General features: G+C 43.7%; 1 protein-coding gene across 1 annotated transcript in view; it reads right to left on the minus strand.

Moving 5' to 3' along the window:
• FREM3 (FRAS1 related extracellular matrix 3) overlaps nucleotides 1–5,467 on the minus strand; it is an 84,991-nt gene extending 79,524 nt beyond the window's left edge. Inside the window, exon 1 of the mRNA XM_025873834.2 lies at nucleotides 289–5,467. Within this exon, the coding sequence (XP_025729619.2) occupies nucleotides 289–5,467 (5,179 nt within the window). The remainder of the gene's footprint in view (nucleotides 1–288) is intronic.
• Between the last annotated feature and the right edge of the window lie 14,229 nt (nucleotides 5,468–19,696).

Consider the following 19,696-nt stretch of genomic DNA (forward strand, 5'->3'; position numbering starts at 1 on the left):
TGCTATTTCAGAAACAGAAACTGTCCACCTGCATTCTGCAATTTTAGGGCATAACTACCAGCCTTACTGGATATCCGAGAGTTCTCGTTAAATGGGCATCCTGATGAAATGGCTGGAAAAGGACAAGTTGCCCTTTTTTGTTATCAGAATAATCTCATATTCCACCATATTTCATTAGAATCAAAATCTTCCTGTCAATGGGCTGAGGTTGGGAAAATTTTATTCAGAATTGGGAGACTTGATCTGCTCATGGAGAGGGACTGAGGTTTTGGGGACATCGTTACTAACCTTGCATAAACACTCGCGTGCTCTGGTTTCCAAGGCCAGTGTTGATAATGAAGCCATGCTCTGGTCCTCTGGTCACCTTATACTTCAGGAGCCCATGGAAACCATCTTGATTCTCTGCCCTCAGAGACCTGTTGGTAATCAGGAAGCTCATGTGTCCAGTGTGAAGGCGCTTCAAGGCTGATGCACCTCTGTTAGTGGCGATCTGGGGGAGCCTGTTGTCTAGAGAACTTATATGGATCCTCATTACCTGAGGTTTGTGTGTCTCTAGGACAGTGTCTGGGAAGACATAGAAATCAGCATGAGTGCCATCTGTCACAGTCAAGGAGAAACTGTCCTCAGTCGTCTCACTACCATCGTGCCAGTAGCTAATCAGGTTCTCATTCAGGTCGCGCTTGGTGAAGGTGGTCACAGAATGACTGCTATTGTACAAAATCCTACCATGGATGGGGAGCTGGGTGACAGTAAAGAGGAGAAGATCATCTGGAGTATCCTTGTCTTCCACTGTCAACTCAAAGGGAGTGATGTGTTTGCTTTCCCCTTCCTGCAGTATTAGTTTATGGATGGTCAAGATAGGTTTCTTATCATCCATATCTGTGATGAAGATCCTGAAGGTTTGGAACACAGGGTTGAGTTCATCAGTCACGTGAAACTCAAAGCTGTCCGTTTTTATCTCATCATTTGAAGTGTGGACATAGAATATTTTGTTGCTAGCCAACTGAAGCTGAGTGAAAGAGGCAATGGGCTTCCCAGGGTGGTCAGAGCTCTCTAAGTGCCCCATGCTAGGAGCCCGTGTGATCCTGAAGTGAAGCTGTTCATTAGGGCTGTTGATGTCACTGGTGCTAAGAAGATTGGTGGTAAGGGCCACTCTGCCACCTTCTGTCAGGGTAAGCCCTTTGCTAACCACCTCAGGGAAGACCCTGTCTAAGCTGCCAATAGTGATGTAGAAGTAGCGGTCTATCAAAGGGTTAATCCCATCAGTCACATCAAACTTGATAATATCAAGGACTCCATCTTGGCCTGTGTGGGTGTAACAGATGAGGCTTCTGTCAATCTCATCCTGGGTAAAGTTCATTCCTAGGGTGAGGTTATTTCTCACCTCCCCTCTGGGTTTTCTCAGCCGCTGTAGAAGCCCCTGTTGAGGCCCTGAACGGAGAACAAAACTGAGGCTCTTTTCATCGGAGTCAAGATCTGTGGCCTTAAGGACCCAATTTGTGATGACCTTGGTGTGTCCAGTCTCTACCTCCAGCCCATCATTGGTGGTCAGTCGAGGGGTTTCATCATCCACCAGGATCACCATAATGGGTACCTTCCTGTGGGTGGTGTGCTTGCCATCACTCAGCCAGACCTCAAAACTATCCTCTGTGGTTTCAGAGTCATCATGTTCATATACAATAGTGGAGGCCTCCTGGATCTCCTGTAAGGTGAAGCTGTGGATGGGCTGGCTGCCTGTGGCCAGCTGCTGTATGATTCGGCCATGCTGAGGGAGGGCTGTGAGCTGAAAGTGAAGTTCATTTGGTGGCAAGTCAGCATCTGCTCCATTGAGCAATGGGGTGTCTATGACCAGGCTCATCCCCTCTAATACCACAAACTCACCGGCAAAAAGTTCAGGCTGCTCATCATTGGTGGGTAAAATGATTACAGGGAAGAAGACATTTGGGGAAAAGTTGATGCCATCAGAACAATGAAAGGTGAATTGATCTTTTTGTGGCTCTACCCCCTTGTGAATACTCTGTACATAATTGATATGCCTCGCTTGGACATCTCTGATGGAGAAAGCACTGATGGGGCTACCAGCCCGTGATTCTTTCGAGCCAGGAGCTGGTGCAATGTTTTCCAGGTAGCCAGAGGCTGGCTGACCAGTCACTGTGCATAGGATTTCATCTTGGGGTGTGTCCACATCTTCAATATTGAGATGTTGTAAGGTCAAGGGACTCTTCCCGCCTTCATCAACAATATAGGACTCCCCCACCAAGACTATGGGTGCCACATTGTCCACAGGCAGCACAACCACTTGCACCTGCACTCTCTCCACTATGCTGTCTCCCACCACCCATTGATAAGAATCCTTGGAGAGGGTGAGGCTGAAGGTATCATGTTGTTTCTGGAAACCAACTTCACCCCCAGTGTGGACGTAGACTACTGTCCCACTGATGAGGTCCTCTTGGGTGAATCGTTCTGCAGGTAAGCCATTCACTAGAAGAGTACCCAATTTTGGGCTATCCTCCATAATGAAAGACAGCATCAAGTCACCTGCGCCCTTCTTTTTGCCATGTATCATGCCCATGGTGATTGCAGTGACTCTGCTCTCTAGTACATCTATGGAAACATCTAATAATGGACTACCTGTAATAGAGATCCTGGGACTTTTGTCAGCAGTGGGATGCACGGAAATCTGGACGGTGATGGGTATGTGGTGCACCCTGTCACTTACCTCCAGATGGAAAGTGTCGTTGGTAATCTGGTCTCTGCTGTGCTGGTAAGAGACCCTCCCATTAAGAATGTCAGCTTGCATGAAAAGTTCCCCTGGAACCATATGTTTATTTAAGTAGTGCAGGTGTCCATGTTGGGGACCCCAGACTAACATGAAGACAATCTGGTCAACATCTGTGTCAGGGTCTATGACAGCCAGTTCATTACTGCTGAGGATAAAATTTCCTCCCTCTAAGACAGTAAAGCCTCTGTTGGTGACTTCCGGAGGCTGGTTGTCCACAGGCTTCAGGAATAATGTGAATGTGCCAGGTACACTGTTGCCTGCAGCATCCTCCACTTGGTAGGTGAACTGCACAACCCGTGGTACGATACCCAGTTTCTTTTGTGGGGGCTGGTAGGCAACTTTATGGAGATTTACCTGGGCCTGGGTGAAGCGCATGATGGGCGTATCTGGCGAATCAGTGAGCACAATTTCTCCAGCCCGGACTTGGTGGGTGTCATCTGTGTCAGTTGGGGGTGTCAGTAAGGTGTACCACAGGTTCTGGTCATCTGAGTACTGGTCAACATATTGGAGGAATTTCTTCCGGAAGTGAGTGAGTTGGTACTGGTGCACGGTCATTTCTAAGGTAGTTCCAGGAAATAGTTCTGGACTCTGCAGATCCGCTGGTTGGACCTTGATGGTGAAGAAGTGCTGGTTGGATAGATTGGGTGGGTCATGGTCATCCTGTACATGGAAAGTCAGCTGGGCCATTATAGGTTGAGGGCTATGGGGTCCAAAATGGCGGTAGAAGAGTTTCCCTTCCATGATGTCTTGCTGAAGCCACTCAGTCACCACCTTCTCATAAAGTCCTTCTTTTTCCACATAATACCAACCTTCATCTTTAGGGGTCAGAGGTGGTTCAGCCTGCCGCAGCAGCATCTCCCCCAGGTGCTGAGTTGAGTAAGAGGAACCAGGGACCAGATCCCACTCTCTTTCTTCCTTTTTTTCTTCTAGAGGCTGGTCCTCCAGCACAAAGTGGATGGTTGACTCATCAGAGTCAATATCAGTAGCACTCAGGACAAAGGGGGAAATCTGGACCACCTGTCCTTCTGTAACTGAGAGCCCGGTGTTGGCCTTGACTTTCGGTGGTTCATCATCAACAGGTATGATGGTGACAGGGAAGAGAAATTCCACCTGGTGGTGCCCATCCTCCATCCGGAAAATGATATTGTCACTGTAGGTGTTGCTGCCATCATGCTGGTACACCACTCGCCCTGCTGCCAGGTCCTCTGGTGTGAAATGCTTGCACCCAGCAGGTGCCCCAAGCACCACCAGCTGCCCGTGTCTCAAGCCCCTTACTGCAGTTACTATCACCTCCTCTCCGTTATCATCATCACTGATCTGAAGGCTGTGGGTGCTGGACAGGGGCTTTAACTGACCTTCAAATAGCAGTAGTCCCTGGTTATATCCAGCCACTGGGGCCAGGGTGTTCATGGGCTTCATTATCACCATGAAGGCAAAGGGGTCTGAGGTGGCGCCATCTCCGTCCACCACCTCCAGCTCCAGCTGGAAGAGGCGCTCTGAATCCAATTTCTCTGTCGGGGGCTGATAGGCAATTTTCAGTTCCCGCAGCTCCCGCTGGGTGAAGAAAGAGACTGGAAGACCGAGGGGGTCGTCAGTGCTGACCACGTATCCCTGGTGCCCTGGCGTGGTTGTGGGGGCATTGAGAATGTTGAAGACCAGGTCATCAGGGTCGGACTCCGTGTCCTCCGCAGCCAGTGAGTCAGGGGTCAGAGCTGTTAGCAAGAACTGATTGACCTCCATCATCATCAGGGCCACAAAACTGGGCCTAGGTGCAGTGTTCTCTACTCCGTCGCGGATGCTCACCAGCAGCTGAAAGTGCTCCCGGAGCAGCACCTCCTCTGACCCAGTGCCTCTGTCTTCTGGCCCTAGCTGCTCCACCATCAAGGGCACATAGTCCCGATTCGGCGACGGGGTGGTGGCGGTATGCTGGTAGCGCACCCCAGCTCTGACAAAAGCCTCACAGTCTACGCTCTTGCCCCTGGGGAGAGGGGTCCCCATGGCGTCCACCAAACGCCCATACTTGGGCAGTGGGCCGCCCTGGGGAGGAAAAAGGGTGAGCCGACACCTGCTGGTGGTAGAGGCTCCGTTCCCCAGGGAGGCGAAGTCCAGCACTCTCCTGTCGATGGCTTGGCTCCAGCCCCGCGGCTTCTCCACCAACAAAGGCCTGTTGCTCGTCACCAGCTCCGGCTGGGGGAAGACCACGTCCACAGCCAGCGTGAAGGGCAGTGCCAGCGTGTAAGTCGGGGTGTCGTAGCGCAGCTGCAGCCGCACCCGCGCGCGTCCCGGGCTTCGGGAGCCGAAGTGAGTGTACTGGACCTGGCGGGGCCCGAAGGCGCAGGGGAAGCGGCGGGGGGAGAGCGCACCGTGGCTCAGCGGCAGGGCGTCCAGCACCGTCACCTCGCACCAGTGCCCGGGCTGCACTCGAATCACCAGGTCCCGGAGCGGATCGAGCCAAAGCGAGCGGCCCACAGGAACCCGGACTCCCGGGTTGGCGATCAGGACGCTGGGGCCGTCGGGGCTACCGCGGGCGAGAGCGCCCCAGGTGGGCATGTAGAGCGCAGGGTGGGCTTCAGTCCCAGGCAAGGGTACCTGTCCCGGTAGCACCGGGCAGCTCAGGAGCACGTAGGCGAGCGCCGCGAAAAACTGCCGGGGCGTCCCAGCGGGGCGCGGAGAAGCCTCAGCCATGGGACCTTGACGCTGGGATGCCCGCAGAGCACCCTGTCGGAAGAGCGCCGGCTCAACTGCAGGTGCAGGCTGGGGAGGAGGAGGCTGCTGTCCAGTCGCGAGCGAGGCGCGTTCTCAGCAAGAGCCAGTGGCCATGCTTCAGCTGTGGCAGGTAAAAGCAGGGGGGAGAGAGGGCTCTGCCCACCTTCTGCTCTGCCTGAGTCTCAAGCCTCTCCTCGGCTTGCTCCGGGGATCGCCTAGAAATGCCCCAGCGCCCGGAGACCCCGCTCCTTTGTGCCTTTAACCTCTCTACCTTACTGACCTTCGTGCCCGGAGGGGTAGTCGGCCACTGTGCAGCCCCGGCTGTCTGCTTCAAACCAGCTGGTCGGGATACTCTCCCCGGGTGCCTCAAAGAGACTGTTCTTTAGGACTGGGAGTCAGCGACTGTACCCGGGTCAGTTCTGCGCGTGGAAGACACTGCGCTCCCGCGGTCCATTCATCCAGGCAACGGTGTTTCTGATGGCGGGGGGTGGGGGGAGCCACCGTTCCTCTTCCTTACCGCTGACAGGCGTGCATTTTCTAGCCAAAATTGAGTCTCACTTCGGACATAAAAGAAGCTAGTGGGAGCTATTTTGCAAATAGGATTTTCTAGCTGCCTGTCTGATGAAGCAGCTTATTCCAGGTCTTGTAATTCGGTGCTTCCAAAATAACCCTGGCATTTTTCTTCTGCTCAGTTCTTGAGGAAAAAGATTAGCATCCAGGCTGGCGAACTTGAACAGCTTTTAAAATCTGTTTCTAGTCAGTGGGTCTCACATACCACAACCGGGTGTGCACGTTGGCTTCCTTCCATTTTTTTTTAGAATGTGGTTTCCATACCTGATCAACAGTGGCTCCCTCTCAGTTTATTAGACATGCTGTTTCCTAAATATTTTCTTTGTAGAAAAATATATAGTAGCCAGAGGCGAGAATGTCAAGAGAAACAGTAGCAGAAAAAATACCCCAGGTATTTCTGTGAATTAATCTATTTAACACTTGGAATTAGGCACTTTCTTTGTGGCTTTTAGTTAAGGATGCCTGCCCTGGGTGGGTGTAATATTAGCTACTTAATTTCATATCCTTGTTTTTTTAAAGATTTTATTTATTTATTTGAGAGAGAAAAAAAGAGGGGGGAGGGCATAGGGAGAGAGGGGGGGAACAGCAGATTCCTTGCTGAGCTGAGTGCAGAGGGGTTGGGGCTCAATGCCAGGACCCTGAGATCTTGACCTGAGCCCAAGTCGGATACTTAACAGACTGAGCCACCCAGGCGCCCCTTCATGTCTATTTTTTCCAAATATTAGAGGTGTCCATTTAAGCACAGGGCAGACTAATCTTTTCCTGTAATTAAAGTGGTAATGTGCTTTCTTATGCAATTAATGTAAATGCGAGACTTGCTGATGTCAATGAAAATAGATGTGTCCAAAACTGTAGTGATAAATATGGCTTCAAGGGGAATATACGTGTGCAATGTTATCCTCAAATTATTTTATTTACTGTGATGCCTGTCTTACGCATTTCAGCAGCAGCTGCACTGACTCCCAGAGCAGAAATAATCTGCTGTTGGCTTGAAAGCATTAATATTCTCCTTAAATATTGAATTTAATCAGCCAGTGAAAGGCCATGGGTCTATATGATCCACAAAGTGAAATGCTAGTACACCTCATTAGCACAGACTAGGCAGATTTGTTCATATAATTGAGTATTAAGAGATAGTAAATTTGAAACAAAATGTTTAGCTAATTATGATGGTACAGTGTGTCTAGAAATTATTTTAAAAAATATTTTAAATTGAAACAGGTAAATTCCATTGTAAATGAAAGAGACATTATATTTCATAAAGCTACTCCTTTGTCCAAAGGATGGTTTTTCTATATTAGAAGTTTTTTTGCATATATTAAGTTTCACCAAATGAATATTCCTGTATGAGTGTAATTTTGGTTCCTGTCCAAGCACCACTCACTCTGGGCAACTATGTTGTCCATGTGCTATTTTCATGATAGGCAGAGATGGGGGTAGGGACCAGAGATGACAAACAACTAAGCTACTAGGTTTTTAATTTTGTCCTCTGACCCTCCCCATCCAGGTAACGTTCTTTCTACTGTTCTTCTGTTCTTCCCTACCAAGCTTCCTGAAAGTGGGGTTTTTGTTTTTTCCTGCTATCTACATGACTTATTCTCCCACTCCCTCCCTCTTAGAACACTCCAGTCTGGCTTCTACTTTAAAAACATCAACAAAATTCTATGTGAAGTCACATAGTAACCTCTATGACTATTTCTCATTTTGTCCACTTGCCACACCCTCTGGTTTTCCTCCTTCTTTGTGGTTTAAGTCTGTCTTCTTCAAAAGCCTTTTTCTTATGCTCCTCAAGCCATATTAAAGCTGTTTGTAATTCTGCATTTGTGGATAACATGATTAAGCTGCATGAGAGCAGGGAGCATGCAATATTGACCCCTGATAGCCACTGAACTGGTGCATAGCAGGTACATAAAAGTATTTGTTGATTGAAGGAATAAGATATTGAGAAGTAGTAATCATGTACTGTGAAGTCCAGGTGCCAGGCAAAATAAATAAATAAATAAATAAATAAATAAATAAATAAATAATAAAAAACCAAATCAGTGCAAGTATACGATAGCTTCTTTTGTAACCTAACGCAAGTCCATCTGCTTGATGCACAGCAAAGACAATCACTGAAACATTGACCATGCAAGGAAAGGGTTGATTCTAGGGGCAACCAAAGGAGGGGGACGAGGAGACAGGAGGGCAAGCCTCAGATCCACCTCCCTGAAGGAGGACAGTCAGGGAAATTTAAAGGCAAATGAAAAAGGTCTGAGTAAAAGTTGCAGCTGTGCTTATCAGCCCTGTTAACCCTTTGGTTACCAGTGTCAATCCCCACTGTCTTTTGATTATTGCTCATTCTTGAGGGAATTGGGATAATCATCCTTCTGGTTACTTCCTGCTAAATGGGGCAAAGATCAGGATTAGAGGAATGGAAACTTTCTGCACTCATTTAGAAATCTTTAGTTCCAAGTTGAAACCCAGTGTTCTACATTACCAGGGTTTTTGTACTGTGGTTTGTAGTTCTTACACTATTTTATCTAGGGCCTTAGGGGAGATTTGTTGTAACCAAGTAGCTTGTTGTACTTATCCATGGATTTCTTTGGACCAGCTCTCCTAAACAGCAGTTACAGGTCCGTCAGAGGCTTGCTGGTCCAAGCAGGGTTCTTTTTGATGTTTATTCTGTTTTTCCAGTTTATTCGGGTCTCTAGGAAGGGGTTTAATTTCCATGAACGCCCAAGGCTGTGGACACTGCTTGTGTGACTTTTGCCACAAATCCAGCTCCACTGTCACTCTGGATGATCTTGCTTAAAGTGTTTTAACAATTTCTGAGGCCTTCTCTGAACAGGAAAAGCTTCAACCCAATCTGTAAAGTTGTCTATAAATGCTAGCAAATATAAAAAATTACCTGTTGTTTTTGATATCCTGGTAAAATCTACTTGCCAGTCTTCTTCAGGTTTGGGGTCTCTGAGTTGTGTACCTTTTAAATTGGGTAGGGGCCCAGTCTTAGGATTGTTTTTAGCACAAATGTCACATTTTTTAAAAAATAATTCTCTAAATAGTGGGACCTGCAATATACTTTTGGATCCATCGAAGAGTAGCGTCTCACCCAGTAAAGGTGCTTTGGGGAATACAGTTAAGTATTTCTCCCTTAAGATGTTCTGGGATAAGGATTCATTATATTTGTGCCAGCATGGTGTTTTAATCCCCATTCCTTGGCTCTTTTTAGGTCTTCCAAGGAATATTGCGGTTGATGCTTTAGTTAAGTCTATGTCTGGTACTAAAGCCATTTTAGAGGGTTTTGGATCTTTGTAGAGGCTGCCAACTTGGTAGCTTGATCTGCCCAGTTGTTCCCTTGGGCAATCAGTCTGATTTCTGGTGTTCTCAGCAGTGGACAATAGTTGCTGGGTCACCATGGCATCCAGCTCTTAATGGTCTTTGATCCATGGAACTGTTCTTGTCCATAAACATCTCAAAGTCTGGATTTTCCAGTGGCAGATCCATCAGATCAGGATGACTGGAATAAACTTGCTCAATTATCTGTAGGTCTCTGGGGGATCTTTGAGTGGTTTATACAGCAACAAGCATGAAGATGGTCTAAACATGGGCCATTGTGGTGGTTTCTCTCTGAAGTTTAACCTCAAGCTGTCTAGTTTCCATTTGCAGGGCTTTAAGGAAAAGAGCAGTTTTATTTCTCAGTAATTCCAAGTCAAGAGAATGGGAGAAAATTGGAAATACTAGTGTGGAGAGTCTTGGCCAGATATTTGAGGACACCAGAATTGAGAATCCAGCTCAGTTTTATAGGCAAACAATAGGCACTCACAAACAGTTAATCAGAACTAAAATCTAACATCCACAACGGTGTGTTACTGAAATATCATTTCTCTAAAATCACCTTCTTTTCCAATGATAGCCAAATTAGGACTAATTTGTCTGTAAAATAATTTGTTTGTAAAATGTTTTTTTACAAACTTGGCCTAATTATTTACCTAAGTGCAGCAAAATAGTGATGGGCCATATAGGTTTTTGTTTGTTTGCTTGTTTTTTAAATCTGTTTTCCTGGAACTTTTCATAAGAAATTTCAGATTGAACTTCTAATAGCTTCTCAAGCTAAGAAGCCAAGCTAAATACTTGCCATCAGATTTCACCTATCGTACCTAGAGGTTTGGGTGAATTCCTCTCTTCTTGGGGTTCCCAAAATAGCCTGAGTTCCCTGCACTTGCCAGGAAGTAACCTTCTTTACTAACCTCGGAAGGCTGCTGGTACCCCTGGAAGCAAGGTATCAGGCCTGTTTTTCCAAAGGGCTTTATTGGCTCCATCAAGTCAACCTTAGCTCCTTAAGGGTGTCTGGTCATAGCTGAGTCTATGCATATCTCTCACAAATAGGACATTCCGGCCAAAGCCTTGGTAATATAACTAATTTTCCAATTGTGTCCTGACGTAAGGAGAACAGATTCTTATTAAACTTATGCAAATAAATGCATTGCTATGGAGATAGAAGAATACTCACTGGGAGTTTCTGAATTCTGGAGGGATCAGGTAGGGAAATAAAGATACATGTTTCATATTTGTTTACAAAGGAATGTTTTACCAAATTTCTATAAGTCACAGATAGCCTTAAATCTGGGAGAGCAAACAGAGAACCAGCAATGTTTCAAACAAGAGTCTGTTTGAATGCAGTTTTCCCATTAGTTCCAGATATTCTCACCCAGTTTAGTTTTTGTGACCTTAAAGATATCAAAGACCTGTAATCGTTATGATAATGCGATTGACAAGGAAATTCAGTGACATACAACACTTTAGTAATTAGAATTACAGGTGATGACATTATACCAGGACATATCAAAACCTCAGGAATTTTATATAATTTCTGGAACAGTTAGCGATCAACCCTATCGTACAACCTAAGGAGGTTTATCATCACTTACTGGACAATGCTTCCCATGTAATTTGACATCCAAATCAATAAGCTTAATTAGTCAAAAAGGCTTCATTTAGAAGTTGAATTCTGGAAAGTTTGTCAGAAATATCAGACGGCTTCAAACAATATGCTAGGTAGGATTAGAGGTCAATACAAAACTTAATCCTTTTATATTTAGGCAAGGTGGCAATAAGGTTTTAAAGGCAAGTGCAGAGGGTTGCATAGTTATCTCAACTTTAATCAAAGACCTAATAAAGACAAAACAGGCACTTTGTTTTTCTAGGCAGATTCTATTAAAGATAAGAAGACTCACTTTGTTTATAATGTAGACTAATCTAAGAAAACTGTCATTTTAACAGAGAAAAACCCAATTCCAATTTCATACGGTGTACTTCGGATATTAAGACTCGTTCAATCCAAAGGGGAATTTAAAAAAATTATGCTGTCTCTCCTTTTTTCCTCCCTGTCCTCTCCCATGTCGATGTTGAGACAGGGACGTCGAGGGCCCTGCGAGGATCGGGGTTCTTGCGCCGGGTGCTGGGATGTGCGGATCAGAATGCCCAGCAGGAGCGAAGGGCTCTGGGCTGTAGGAAGGCTGCAGCAGTCGGCACCTCTCCGAGGCCAGCGGGACTGCTCTGACCCAAGACAATGGCCTCGCCAAGGGCGTGCCCTCCCGCCAGGTGGTCACGTCCAATGACTGTTCAACGGGAGGGTAGAGAAGTCCCGATTCAGGGTGGTTCTGAAGGGTAATCCAACGTTTGGAACTCCTCGGAGAGTCAGCTAAGGCTTCTGTTGATGCACCACCGCTCACCTTCTGCCTGATCTTGCTGACTCTCCCTCCTCCTCCCCAGGTGGTGCTCACTCCCTGGTTAACTTGTTTACACACTAACCTCCATAATCTTAGTCCCGACCATGCACAAAATTCCTCTCCAAAGATTCCCTTCGCTCAAAAACCTACAACTTTCCTTTTATATTCATTCAGATTTTGTCCTAAGTTTTCTCTCTTTAAATAACCAGTCTTGCTTACCTTGCATGCAGAGTTGTTCCCCTACTATTTCTAGCAGTCTTAATTACATTTATTAAAATTATTTACATCTATTTGTTCTTAGATTACCCATAAAACTTTGAGGCATTTGACAAAGTTCTCAGGTCTTTTTTTCTTTTCTGACAAATTTTGCAATGAAGGTAACATGAACTTATTTGACTTCCAGTAAACACAAGCCAAATAAAAGGTTTACATTTACTGCTGGTAATTCTAAAGACATGTTCACTTTAATTAAACCAACAACCTTAAGTTAGCTTTAATACTGAGTATTTTTCAAGATTGCATGAATTTGAAATACATTTGGGTTAGTTTCTATTTTTCTGAATTTTAGAATGTCCAATTCTTATAAGCTCTTGCCTTTAAACCAACTAAATAGAGCTCTTTTACAAATTAATTTTAGCAACATCATCGAAGGTAGAGAAGTTATCTAGCAGGTACAACACACAGGAACATATACAAATACACAAACCAGATGCAAACAAAACCTTAAAGGCCCAATTTCCAAATATCTTCCTTTTACAAAACAAAGCTAACTGCAAGATAGTATTATAATTCACAGATCCATTAATTGGTCATTTTTCTCACGAATCTGATGAATATTGTGGTCAAGCAGTGGTGCAAAAAAAAAAAAAGTTTTGTAGAATACAGCCCAAAGGACTGCATCTGGGAATCAAATTGTCATTTCCCATTTTCCAGTTAGAACACAGCCAGTTTCTGCAAAGATATGGAAACCTGCATGGGCAAGCAAACCAAATGAAGCCCAGAGGACCTCTGTGAGCGTTGGCTCCTCCTCAGAAGTTGGGGCTTTTCCAACTGAACGAAATAGCTTTCTACTTTCCGGTTCCTCCCGAAAGGTCAGAGCATCACTGACTGAATGAAATGGCTTCCTTATCAGCTTTATAAGCTAGGAAAGGAGGCAAAGAGACCCCCAAACCCCCAACCAACTGGGAGGAAGAAATCTAGGAGAGCCAAGGCAAACAGGCGGAAGAAATATGCTCAGGTGATACTCTACAGGAAGTACTCACCAAGAGATGTCTGTCTGTGCAAAGCAAACCCCAAAACCATTTCCTTGCAGCAAGAATTAAATTAGGTGCCAAAGGTTAGGTGCCTGGTGTGGTGGGGCCCCAGGGACGGTCCCTAGGTAAAAGAGCCTAGACAGCTGCTTGGATTCATCACTGAACTCTGATTACCAGCTGGGGGTGGGGAGCCCATGAACTATGGGCAAAAAGCTCCCAGTTGGCTCGTCAACTTTGTAACCAAACCTAAATTCATGCACCTGATGGGCAGCCAAGATGATCACTGAGATATGAAGAGTGCAGAAAGAAAAGGGCTTATCCGAGGGGCAGCCAAACGAGGAGACCAGAAGACAAACCTCCAATCCACCTCCTGGAAGGAGGAGACTCAGGGAGATTTAAAGGCAAATGAAAAAGATCTGAGTAAAAATTTGGAGCTGGGCTCATTGGTCCCATTGACCCTTTGGTTGCTGGTTTTACTTTCTTCCATCCTCGGACTTTGTTGGTTCCTTAGAGGCTGGTGACAGTTCTGTGTAGAGAATGCAAATTTAATTTCTAGACAAATATTTATTTTATCAAAGGTCCCCCCACCGACAGAACAATTTCACTTAATCCATATTGTATGTCCTTTTTATCCCTCATCATCCCAAATTTATTCTTTAAAACTGAGCGGCATTTTACCTTGTAAATTAATTCAACTTTCCCTAAAAGTATGTCCTATGGGTTAGGACTCCTCATATGTCCCTGTCACTCCAGGGAACTTTCTCTCAAGTCCCACTCCATAAATAATTGTCTCTGCCCTAAGTACATAAATGACACTTAATAGGTCATAGAAAGGAGACAATGTGTCCAAATAGCTTGCCTGTGCTTTGGCAGGGAGACAGTCCATTTTCGGAAAAGTCACATCCAGCTTTTAGGAGAATTGACTGAGTACAAAGTAGGGCGGGTTTCTGCCCGGTGAACTGAGACGTTCTACCACGGTGTCTCTGCTCTGGGTCAAGGCTAAGCTGTTCAACCCGGTCTTTGCTGAAGCTGTTTTTTTTTTTTTTTTTTTTCTCTACCAGCTGGGGAACAGAAGGGCCCAAATTCTAAATAGCACAAGATGAATGCCTTGAATCAGATTGCTTGCAAATGTTTAACGTTATATACGACAGTAAAGCCTACCTGGAGGCTTTATTCTGATGGGCCTTGGAGCCAGCAATGGTCTCTTAAACATTGAAGAATATGTTTCAGGGAGGCTACAGGTTAAAAAATCAAATAAGCCTCCCCCTCAAAAAAAAAATTAAAAATGTCATCCATTGGCTGTGTAAGTCATTTGTCATCTGTCAGGACAGTAGCTTCAAGAGAGGTTAAGTAAGTTAAGCACACAGTCTGTCAGTCGCCAAGTCAGCCTTGTTCCCACAGAGTCAGTGGGGCGCCTCTTACCAGCCCCTCCCATCCTGAAGAACTCAGTGGTTGCAGCCCCATCCCAGTGATTGTATCCCGGGGCCATAGCTGCCTTTGCGTAGATCTGGTCGGGGATCTCCAGGCCCTGGGATGGGCACCATTGTTCTCTGTGCCTCCACACATTACAGGGTGTTGTTAAAGGCAAGCTTCACCCAATGGGGCAAGGAGATCATCATGCCCGATGGGAGAAACCACGCAGCTTTTTTTAAGATATGGCGCTGCGTTCATTCACTTCTAAAATTTTCGCAGCAATTACTTCTAGTCATCCTATTAATGTAAAGTACACTGTTATTGTCAGAGCCTTTGGGAACTAGGGAGTGTGGGGAAGGACAGAGAGGAGAAGAATCAGAATATTTTGTCTGCCCTTCTGAGATTTCAACTGCCATCTGGAAAAGAGCAGGTAGTCCTAGCTCTCTCATGCCAGGAAGAGCCATCCTTCAGGCTATAGGGTGCAAGATCCCTGACTCCCAGGGCTCCTGTTCCAGCCCTGGCTGCTCAGGGAAGGTGGTGGTAGTGAGGGGTCCAGCGCAGGGGAGCCCGTGGGAGGTAGATGACGAAGGTTCTCTTTGGCTCTGCACTAGGACAAAGAGCTGATTCAAATTCCTTCATTCCTGGTTGAAAATAAGACCCTGGAAGAACAAAAGGCATTATTCAGCACTAATTTGCGACATGATAATTGATCATATTACTTTAAACCATACCATATAAAAGAAGTAACTGTTTTTTATTTCAAAAGAAGGCATGAAGAACACATTAAAAAAAAGAATCAAAGTTAAAAGATTGAGTTGTTCTAGTCTATTTGGTATTCTTTATTCATTTGTAGTATATGTAGGTACAATGTCTATTTGGCAGAGATTTCCTTTTAAGTAGTTTCAAATTTTAGAAGCAAAAGCTCTCATGAATGGTATTTAATTGGCAGTGGTTTTTGGAGATACCTCTATGGAATCTGATGTCAGAATAGCTTAAAGATACTGTTTTGTTTGTTATTTGGGTTTTTCATTAATCTAATTTGAGTGAGTTAAGAGGAAGTCTGACTCTTAGTCATAGTCCTATTTATTTGTATGCAAGTTTTTTCTGATGGGGAATTATGCATTTTTAATAAATCAGCTTTTTATTTCTCTTGAGAATTGATCTGTTGAATATTACAATCATGGTTTCAGCTCTGAAATGTAAAGTTCAGCCAAATTCTGAAAATGACTTGGTAGCCTATTTATCAATTAAATATAATTACTATTACTTCTCAATTTTTTCTTTTGTATATTCTTTCAGAGTGTTCTATTTTGACTTTTTTCCTTTTAATCAGTTATACAAATGCAGAATATGCATAACAAATACATGACTATCAAGATATAATTCTACCATTTTTGATTATGTTTTATAAGGAAATTAAAGCTTTTTCAATATCTTACTGCAAAATATAATTAATAGCATTGATGTTCTAATATCACATAAACTTTATGATTTAAATATCAACATATTTTCTATGTTAAACCATTAGTATTAAATGATGTTGTGTTAGTTTCCTAGGGCTATTATAAAAAAGTACCACACACTGGGTGGCTTAAACAATAGAAATTTATAATCTCACAGCTCTGGAGGCTGGAAGTCAGAAATCAAGGTTCAACAAGCTTGGCTCCTTCCTAGGGCTGTGAGGGGAGGCTCTGGTCCAGGCTTCTCTCCTTGATTTGTAGATGACTGTCTCCTCCTTCTGTGTCTTCATATCATCTTCCCTCTATGCATATCTCTGTGCCCAAATTTCCCTTTTTTTTTTTTTAGGACACCAATTATATTGGATTAGGATCCACTCTAATGCCTTCATTTATACTTTATTATCTTTATAGAGACCCTATTTCCAAATATGATCACATTGTTAGGAACTGAGAGTCAGGACTGAGATGTATGGATCTTGGGGAGACACGATTTAACCCATAGCACTTTTGCTTTGGCCCTCCAAATTCATACCCTTTTCACATACAAAACATGTTCATCCCATCCCAACATCGCCAAATGTCTTAACCTGTTCTGGCATCAACTCTAAGTCCAAAATATCTATATGCGATATATATGTAAATCTGTTATGGGTGACACTGGACATATAATTCATCTTGGGGCAAAATTCCTTTCCACCTGTGAACCTATGAAACCAGAAAACAAAGTTATCTGCTTCCAAAATATAATGGTAGGCAGGTATAGGATAGACATTTCCAATCTAAAAGGGTAAGATCAGAAAGGAAGAAAGAGTCCTGGGTCCCAAGCACATCTGACAGTGGCCGGGCAAATGCCATTAGATTTTAAGCCTCTTTGGCTGGATGATCCAACTGCTCTGTCCTTCAGAGCCACCTGGGTAGGAGTCTCACTCTTCAGCCGAGGGGTGGGTATGTAACAATATTCTGAACTAGTTGTAACCTGTAAAGATTACTAACTTGGTAGGAAAACATTTGCCAGGCAAGTTGAAGGGGGGAAAATATCTAATTTAAAGTCTAACTCATTAATAAGGGACTCATTAGGGGCGCCTGGGTGGCTCAGTGGGTTAAGCGACTGCCTTCGGCTCGGGTCATGATCCTGGGGTCCTGGAGTCAAGCCCTGAGATGGACTCTCTGCTCAGCGGGGTATCTGCTTCTCCCTCTCCCTCTGCCTCTCCCCCCTGCTCATGTTCTCTCTCTCTCTCTCAAATAAATAAATAAAATCTTTTAAAAAACAAGGGACTGATTATTCATGCTTAGAGTTAATGCAATGCTCCATGTAAATTCATATGCGGGCGGTTAGGTAGGAAATCTATTCTGGAAGCTCTTACAGAGAAGAGCAAATCCACTTTATTATTAGTTTTTTCCCCCAGAAATAATGATAATAAAAATTATCAACAATGTATCACGTAGCCACACTCATTCCTACCATGATTTTTTTCTCTAGAGTCAAATTTTTGCAAACCAACACCAAACTGACATATGGAAAATCCTCAGGTTATAGATACGTACATTTCCCTCAGGTTGGACTAAAAACTAGTGCAACTTTTCTCATTTAAAGTGACCCAGGAATGAGGATGGAGAGGAAGCCATGTAAATGTTGCTTCATTAATTGACTTGTCGATTTTGAAATCTCATTCAGCATAACTGCAAGGAGGCTTTCATTATGATGTTTGCAATATTTTTAAAGTGGCAAATTTGTTTAGTTTTCACTTTCAAGGGCATTTCCAATACATTTCGGTAAATTTAAACAAGTTTTATTAAACATTTTCTGTTAGGGATTCCCAAGGAAATTGAACTAATAATTTGCTAAAGACTAATTTATAACTGGCATATCAAAAGTATTTTTAAGAGAAGATTCTAAAAGTAGCAGGATGATCCAATGAGACTATATTTGTATGTGTGGATGAGTATGCGTGCTGTCCTAGCAAGAGAGAAACCTGTTGGATTTGCTGATGGCAGCCTGGAGACCAGCAGATGGGGCTTCTTGAAGTCACATCAAGCAGCATAACCCATCATTTTCCCCCCTCCCAACTAAAGGATAGGTGTGGGCACTTTGGAGTCACTGCCAAAATTTTGCTTAGGAGATAAACTTATTTTTGAATCATTAATTAAGGCCAAATGTTCTATTATTTTGGAGAGTTGACAAGGTTAACAGGTGTGATCAGACTGTATTTGGAGAATTCAAAGGACCTCTGATCTCAACTACTTAAAGGTTAGACAGATAGCATGAATTAATCAGGACATAGGGACAGAAGACAAAAGAGGAGAGAGATTATGTCTTGATCCGGGCTGGCCAAACAAAGGGCACACTTTACACTCAAGCACTTGCTATCTATTAAATGACACAGTGTTGTTTCACAAAGTATCTTTTGCTTGCCAAGATGTACGATTTTTGGAAGATGTCCATCTTTTAGGTACTATGGGAATATTTAGCACCACAGGGTGTATAGTGTAACATGATGGGCCAGGGAGAAAGGATTTTCATATACATGTAGTTTCATTTTAAATTGGGATCATGAGAAATGACCATTGGTATAGAGCTGTGTCCATTGACCCCATCCATAGTAGAGAAGAAAACTACATGGCAAAAAAGCTTCCTGGGGACATAGCAGTTGACCTTGGAGGGCTGTAATGCAGCAGGGATGTTGAACCCAAAAATGGGTTCCATAGTGACAGTGATCTTAAATTTTATATGCAGGCCATCTTTTGGACCAATAACCACTCAATGCCTCCTTCTATTTTGGAGGATTTATGGCGGGGAAGTAGAATGTTTTAGGGGAAGGAAAAGACAGAGGAAAGGAAAGCGGTGGTGGATAATTGTAGGGGAAGACACACCAGAAAGGGAGAGAAGGCTCACAGGGAGGGAGAGAATGAAGACAATAGGATGACCTCTCAGAGTGAGATTTAAAGGAGATGATGTGGAAGGTGCTTGGCGTGGAGGCATCCAGACCTCCCAGCGCTTGTGATTTCCTTGCTCATTCCTTCCCTTTGGGGGCAAGAATTCCTTTTTCATTTATTTGTGTCCCCAGAACCTGACACGTGGTGGTGTCCAATAAGATTTTTTCACTGAATCATTCCAAAGTTTACATCCGGTTGTCATAGTTCACATAATTACATGGTATGTTATGTATAGATTTCTCTGGGTTTGGCCTTAGTATCTAGAATATGCAGAGGAATAAATAGTTTAATTTTTGAAGATTGTGTCTATTTTCCTTTTCAGGTCTTCTCGAAGCAAAAATCTTGTAAACAGAAACAAATACTCAGTATATGAAGTTTATTAAGATTTGACCCCATCCATTCTTATATTTGAGCATGTAGACCCATTGCAATATAGAGACCGAGATTTGTGGTTTTAAGTTTAAAAAGTTATATTTTTTGGGCTATGAGAGAAAATTTTAAAGTAGTCCAAGTCAATATAGCATTTTTAAAAAGTCTAGTTTGCTTTAGTGTCTGTTGCAAAATGTAAAATTTTAATAATAGAAAACAGCTGCAGAAGACCACACCAGATGCTCTCTTTTCTTTTGTTACTGTTGTTGAATGAGTTTATTTTTAGTAATGCAACATGTTTATTATTCATTTAAAGTGATTGTAAAAGCAAATTTTGAATGGATGCTTTATGCATACATATAAATTCTCTATGAGTTTCCTTATGGCATGCATTATCTTGAGTAATATTTTTATTGGTTTATTTGTTATCAAGACATTTATGGTGTTCAGTACCATTACTTTTACTTCTATGCCTTAAATGTCAGATGCTCTAAATTA

Source organism: Callorhinus ursinus, unplaced genomic scaffold, assembly GCF_003265705.2.
Source record: "Callorhinus ursinus isolate GAN/ISIS: 27379988/994484 unplaced genomic scaffold, GSC_fseal_2.0 scaffold4, whole genome shotgun sequence".
In the NCBI taxonomy this organism is placed as follows: domain Eukaryota; kingdom Metazoa; phylum Chordata; class Mammalia; order Carnivora; family Otariidae; genus Callorhinus; species Callorhinus ursinus.